Genomic DNA, 7,050 nt, shown 5'->3' on the forward strand with positions numbered 1-7,050 from the left:
AGAGAGAGAGAGGGAAAGAGGGAGAAAGGAAAAAAGAAAAGGAGAGCGAGCTGATGTCCTCTTCGAAGAAAGATCATCAAAAGCAACACACAATCAATTTCCTAAAAATAACAAAAACTAAAATTTATTATGGGCATTTCTCGACGTATACGTCCGCTAGAAAAACTGTAAGAACAGACAACCAAAATACGACACAGAGCAATGTGGCATCGTTTGAGTGATCTGCACGACCCTAAGCAACACTAAGCGATCCTTAGAGACACTTCTGTCGATATAAGCATTTCTTCAGATATCAAGATGCATTATTGTGTTTGACAGTAGAGGCGGTCCATATTGCTAATCAACTATGCCAGTATGGCTACTTCTTCCCGGTGAATGACTCCAAGACACTTACTGTTAAGGACGATAGCTCTCTATATAGGTTTCAGGTGAGTCGTATATTCGAAAGTAATGAAAGAGTAAAATTTCCAATTTATCCAAAATCTTTTTAATTTTCATACAAAAAATTGATACGCGTAGACACCCTATTATTGGCCGTGGCAACATAGAACCCCCGACAACGTGGAGTACGCGATCTATCTGGCTAAACGAACTCTGAGGAACAAACAACGTCATGCTCTTGAGGATTATGAGATCGTATGTAAAATCACGTCGCTAACGCGATAACGCGTCGAAAAAATTTATTTAAAGACTTTCTTTCCTAAAGAAACTTATAACGTAAAAGAAAACCGTACTATCTCTTTAGGAAGCTTTGAATAGCCTGCGTAAGAACTTGCAGAACAAGTGGGACATAATACAATTACAAGCGGAAGAACAGGTGAATAAATATTCGTTATTATCGCATTTAATTTTCAATAGTATATCGCAAGTATTGTCCCATGTAAATATCAATTCCGCATATTCGAGCACGTGACTCCTTGAAATGCTGCTGATTGTGTGGGTTCAGGTACGTTTATCTAAGGAGCGCAAGAAAGGTGACAAGATAGTGAGCGATTCGCAGGAACGAGCATTTTGGAGAGTATATCGGCCACCACCTGGTTGTCTGAGTAGCCTGGAAGTCGTGCCCGTATCCACTCGTTTTCGTCCTGGACTTCCACGACCTCCGTCACGTAAACGCACTCTCACTGATCTGCAACGTGAGGTGAGTGCCAATCTATATCGGGGCATTGGCATTCCCACTCTTTTAAATCTCCGATTTATATATATCCGTATATAATTTTAATAGGTGGCCCTTCTACGGAACAGTTTGATACGCACGAGGATAAAAGTTTCGACTGCGATCGAAAATTTGAAATCATATTTCGAAACGTACGTGGAATACGATCCAATGTTCGTACAACCGCAACCTTCCAATCCATGGATCACCGACGATCATACGTTTTGGCAATTGAATAATAGCTTGTAAGTAATGAAAATCGGATACCTTATCTATGGAACGCGACAAATTTGATAATATATTTTATATGTCTAGAGTGGACGTTCCTACAGAAAAACGTGTTAAACGATGGGGGCTGTCGATGGAAGAACTTATGTCTGATCCTACAGGTAAACTTTTCGATCGCATTAATAGAACATAGTTCATTCCGCTAGCAAACTCACAAGCACTATTCTGCCGCAACAGGTTTACAAGAATTCACAAATTATTTAAGAAAGGAGTACAGCCACGAGAATATAAGATTTTGGCTGGCGGTTAAAGATCTCAGGCATAGTTTTCAAGCACAAATACCTGACAAAGTCAACGAAATTTTTAGGTACGCGTATGTTACGCTATTTCGATCTGTAAAAAATAATCTATTCATAACGTTTCGGAAATTCACGCAGAGAATTCCTGGCACCTGGAGCTCCGTGCGAAATCAATATAGACGGGAAAACGATGGAGAGGATTCATCAGGAAATGAAAAATCCAAGCAGATTTACATTTGATTCCGCCGCGGAGCATGTATATACGCTACTGCTAAAGAAGGACTGCTACCCTAGATTTATTCGTTCCGATCAATATCGTAATCTCTTAGCTGCCGGCGTGCAACCTTTGCAGAAGAAGAGGTGAGCCTCTCATCGAATTATACGAAAAGATGGTCTTACTGAAATATCTAAGAATTTAGCTGAATCTAAAAGTAAATTTGTCAGGCCATCAAAATAATTTTGTAAGATGCTCAAATTAATCATTAAAATGTCAAAACTTTTTACATTGCTCATCATGCTTGACGTTCCTACGTTATTTTTATAATCCAACAAAATTATTTTCAGATCTAGCTAAACTTTTAGATTATTCAACAAAATCTTTCCGTATACGTGTACGTGTCGTATTATAATAAGTCCACAATTGCGTAAGCATAGTGTAAATAAATGTAGTTGTAAAATGGGCCTTAGTCCCAAAATACACGCATCGAAGCGCCTTGTTTGTTTTTTCCAGATTTTTCGGCTTCGGTGGCCAAGCAAAGAAGAAAGTTTCCTCCACTTCGACACCAACGTCTAGCACTTTGCAGCACGCTAATATAGGTAGTGGCGGCAGACGAAGAGGAAGCGACCGGAGTCTATCTGGAAGCGCCCACGAGCTCGCGGTGTGCGGCGTCCGTGACGTCAGTTCCGCGCCGCGTGTTCCGCACTCCCACAGCCAGTCGAATCTCACCGACATTCCATACAGGTATGCGGGGGTTGGGGGGATCCAGAGAGTGATTCCCGAGAGAGTACCATATATCTGTCCTATGTTGTCCGGCGAGATACGGCTATTCTTGCGCTTTTAGCATGTTATCCATACGCGCGATATCGGGTGGACATGGCCGATGATAGGCTTATTCGTGCGCGTCGTATTTTCAGGGGAGATCTACCACGACTCGTAAAGATACCTTCGAGGCCTAGTCCACGTAGTATTCAGTAAGTCACCCCCGATACATACCACGGTTTTCTCAATTAAGTGTAGGAGCGGACGGCGCACGCGGAACGCATACAGAACTATAAGAGACCCTCTATTTAATAACAGTCTGGATACGAGCCGTAGTTTTATATGTAAAATAATAATTTTAAAAAGAGAGAAAGGGAGACCTACATTTACTATTTCTTTCTCTTTCTCATTCTGTCTTATCTTTTTTTTATGTATTTCTCCTTCCCCCCCCCCCCTCTCTCTTTCTCTTAGGAATTATTAAAGTATGGCGGATCAATCAAAAGTGGCTTTCTTCTGTTCAGACTCTTATTAGAGTAGGTCTCTACACAGAAGAGACTTGTTACTCGCATTCCTTTCGTGTTCCCGTAACGCGTGCCAGCTCTCGCGTATTTTAAAATAACGATCGAGCAATAACGAGTCCGGTCCGAGATACACGAAGGGAGCATAGTATGAGTTATTAACGCGCTCCGTTGCACCGTGCGCTCCACTATATCTTCGTATCAGACTTTGGCAGACCCTCCTATCTCGGTGTGTTTGAAAACTTTCGCACTCTCAAAGAAATCATTTTATGAAAAACTCACCAAAATGTGTGTAAAGCGTGTATCATTGATAATAGTATTGTATGACAATATGCCCGTTCTTTGATAAATTTCAGTGTTTCTGAATATTATCAAATACTATCCTATGTGGAGTGTCTCAAAAACTCACTTCTGAATCATATTATATTCTCTTTTAATATCAAATAAAAAAACAAAGGAAAAACAGTTCTTATTGACTATTTTATCGTATTTTGAGACACTCTGTATAATTGTCTTGATGTCGATATTGTGTCGTCCGTATCAAGCTTACTATACCTCTGTACTCATATATCTCTGTAATATTTTATGTAACACATTACCTATACGTACGATACTTGTCGAGCACATTATTTGCACAGCAAGGAAAGTATGTACCAACTCTTTTCACGTTATAAAATTTTTTTTATGATTTACATTTTCTGATGTTCGATGCATAGAAAAAAACGTTTTTACTGAAGTCTACAAATCTAAAAATTTAGCTAAATACTGATCTGAAAATAATTTTGTTGTTCCATCAAAATAATTATGTAGAACGCTTAAACGTTAATTACAATGTTGCAAACAGTTTTAACATGCTAGTAATTTGCAATGTAAGCGTGCCACGTTATTTTGACCATCCAAACAAAATTATTTTCAGATTTGCATTTAATTAAATTTTTAGATACTTCAGCAAAACCATTCTTTTCGTGTAAATGTTTATCCAATGTTAAAACCCTGCGACTACTCGAATGCGCGACAAGGATTCTGAGGATTGAAACGAGCCCATGACAAAATAAATCGCCCAAAGTCTCCTGCGAGATGCCCCGGAATTATTCGTTTTTGCATCGCTACTTTTTAAGCGAGAATAATTCCGGGAGATTCTTGTAATATTTATATGTATATATAAAGACTTACATTTTCCCTAGTCGTTGAATGGAGTCGCATGCATGTAATCGACTGACGTTGATAAAAGACACATACATATATACGCAGAACACACGAAACACGCACACGAAGCGCGTGGTACCTTCTGCCGAAAGCAAACGGTGAAAACTAAATATAATAAAGTTCCTGTTGTCAGGGATGCTGGCGCGACGGAAGTGGCAGTTCGCCCTATGGACGACGTGTGCCCGTGGGAGGCCGTGCCGGGTCCGAGCACGGAACATGGGACAACGGGAGACACCGTGTCCTCTGGAAAGACAGTGTCAGCTGATCAGGCCCGACACGTGTGGGACAGTGGCGGTCACGGGATGACCGCACATTCCGTCGAGACGCGTGTCTCCCGAAAGAATTCGGCACAGTTGGACTCGTGCAGCTCGTCGTCGGATGTCAGCCTTGCTATCGCGGACGTCTCCGAACGGTTGCGGAAGTCGTGTAGTTTGCAGCATAGCGGTAGCATAGGTCGGTATACAACTGAACAATTCATTGGATGCGTTCAGTGAACATAACGACTCAGTAATTGTAGCCAGTGTTTGGAGTTGATTTAAGGAATGTTGCTTTTAACAACTTCGAAGATTGGAAACTTTAAAAGAATTCAAATCTTCGAAGTTAATAATTTGAACTTCTTCCAAGTTTAAGATGCCTTCGACATTTCGAAAAATATATTTGTGCAATTAAAAAGAATAAAAATATATTCGTAATATATTCTAACCTACTTGTATATGGAAAATTTATTTATGAAATTATTTTATGAAATTATATTCGTTTTACGATTAATTATATTAAATTGATAATTGTATAAAATTATTAATTAATTAAATAAATAAAATTAATAGTAAAACGAATTAATAATAATTAATAATAATTGTATAATTTTTCATTCTTTGAAATTTCAAAGATTGAAATATCAAAATTTCGAAGCTTCGAATGTCGAAGTCTTTGAAGCAAATCACCAACCACAGACCTTTAAATCCATAAGATAAATCTAGAAAAATATATACCAATAACAGTGCTCATTCAACGTTGTGTTTGCTGAACACACTCAATAAAAAAGAAGACATAAAAAGTAAAATTTATCTTTAAATATCGTCTCCTTTTCTGTTTTCAAAACACTCAGGTACATCGACTTCAGGCCCGATAACGCGAAATTATTCTACCTGCTCAGCGAGCGGTCGTATCAGGCTGGCCGAGATAGGTCGTATATCCGTGTCATCCTGTAATTATCCGTCGCCCCAACAGTCATTCGAGTACTCCCACGCGGTGGTCGAAAAGGTGGAAGAGAGATCATCTCTGGAGAAGATCGTACCCGAGGAGGAAACTGTCGCGGAAGCCGTCGTCGTCAAGGAGAGCCAGTCGAGTCCTAAGTAAGTTATTATGAGATATATCCGGTATTTCGACTACGATCGAGAAACGAAATCCCGTTCCTGTTCTCAGGACGAGCGCGAAGGCGCCCTTGATCAGCATCAGCGCGATCGTAGGCGATCTACCAAGTGACAATTCCACGATGGAGAACGTCGACGAGGATGCGAGCGAAAGTTGCACGGCAAAGGATGCGGGAGAGATCGTCGGTGAGGAGAAAACAAAAGGCGAGGACTCGCGGGCCGACACCGGGACGGACGTGTCACCGGTGGCCGAGGAACCGGCGACGACCGAGATGCTGCCCGAGGAGGCGCAGGTCGTACCTGTCTGGGAACCGGACACCCAACAGGAGGATCGACCGGCGGCGGCGGTGGCAGCGGCGGCGGTGGCGGCGGCGGCGGCGGCGACGGCGCAGGCAGAGCCTCGGGAGAAGCGTGACAATAATGTTAACGAAGTATGCCCGTGGGAGGACGAGTAAGTACCTGACCCGACCTAAACCGCTTACGCTTGCTGTCGCGACGATCGCTTCCAAAAGTTTCTCTCACCGTACTCAAGTAATAACCTCGTAATAATGTTCTTATTCGTACGGAGCGCTCACTGTCTGTTTCAGGGAAAACTGTAGAGTGGATGCACCCTATGTAAAAACTTATGCGACTTTAGGTTACTTGTAATTTGTCGTTGATATTAAATCTTGCATTTTACATTTACAACATTCACAAATTCGATTTCCACTTTAATCCACTTTACTGATCTCGCGTGTCCAGACCCTTGCGCGACGAAGCTTCGATCGCTTCCTTAATTAAGCAAAGACACAAAGCATTTTTTTGAGAACAAACTTACGCGGAAGGATTTAATAAGACGAGTGCGCTTGCAGTCACACGACTACTGATACTATTCAAACGGATTTTCACGATATTGCATCGGTAATCATGATGTTGCGTGCAATGACAAAGATTGCGACAGTTCGTTCAATAGAATCGATAACGCGAAAATATGTATATCGCGAGGCGAAAAACGAGCATCGACGTCTAGTCTTTAACATTGCATCGAGTAACTGTACTTATATTATACGTATGGCCTAACGATCAGATTCATTTGCTCGAGATTATCAGAATCAGTGATGGATTCTGATTAAATCTTGATGCATAATCAAGGACTTAGAGTCCTTGACTCTTTTATCCTTTCCGATTACTAGAGTTATTTAATCTGTACTGTTTATACCATCGTCGGTATACGTGAGTAATATTGAAAAAAAATGCACAAGAATTATTTGTGAAGGAAAGGGATTGGGCGTTATTGTTTAAAAATTAGAGT

At 40.9% G+C, this 7,050-nt stretch overlaps 1 protein-coding gene across 1 annotated transcript in view; it reads left to right on the top strand.

The window, feature by feature from the left end:
• LOC105619222 overlaps positions 1–6,407 on the top strand; it is a 9,132-nt gene extending 2,725 nt beyond the window's left edge. Inside the window, exons 3-16 of the mRNA XM_012200745.1 lie at positions 319–428; positions 520–636; positions 746–817; positions 947–1,141; positions 1,226–1,401; positions 1,472–1,545; positions 1,622–1,751; positions 1,822–2,043; positions 2,414–2,644; positions 2,818–2,874; positions 4,520–4,839; positions 5,495–5,741; positions 5,812–6,210; positions 6,347–6,407. Coding sequence (XP_012056135.1) covers positions 319–428; positions 520–636; positions 746–817; positions 947–1,141; positions 1,226–1,401; positions 1,472–1,545; positions 1,622–1,751; positions 1,822–2,043; positions 2,414–2,644; positions 2,818–2,874; positions 4,520–4,839; positions 5,495–5,741; positions 5,812–6,210; positions 6,347–6,407 — 2,411 coding nt within the window. The remainder of the gene's footprint in view (positions 1–318; positions 429–519; positions 637–745; positions 818–946; positions 1,142–1,225; positions 1,402–1,471; positions 1,546–1,621; positions 1,752–1,821; positions 2,044–2,413; positions 2,645–2,817; positions 2,875–4,519; positions 4,840–5,494; positions 5,742–5,811; positions 6,211–6,346) is intronic.
• The last annotated feature ends 643 nt before the right edge of the window (positions 6,408–7,050 follow it).

Source organism: Atta cephalotes (assembly GCF_000143395.1).
Source record: "Atta cephalotes unplaced genomic scaffold scaffold00020, whole genome shotgun sequence".
In the NCBI taxonomy this organism is placed as follows: Eukaryota; Metazoa; Arthropoda; class Insecta; order Hymenoptera; family Formicidae; genus Atta; species Atta cephalotes.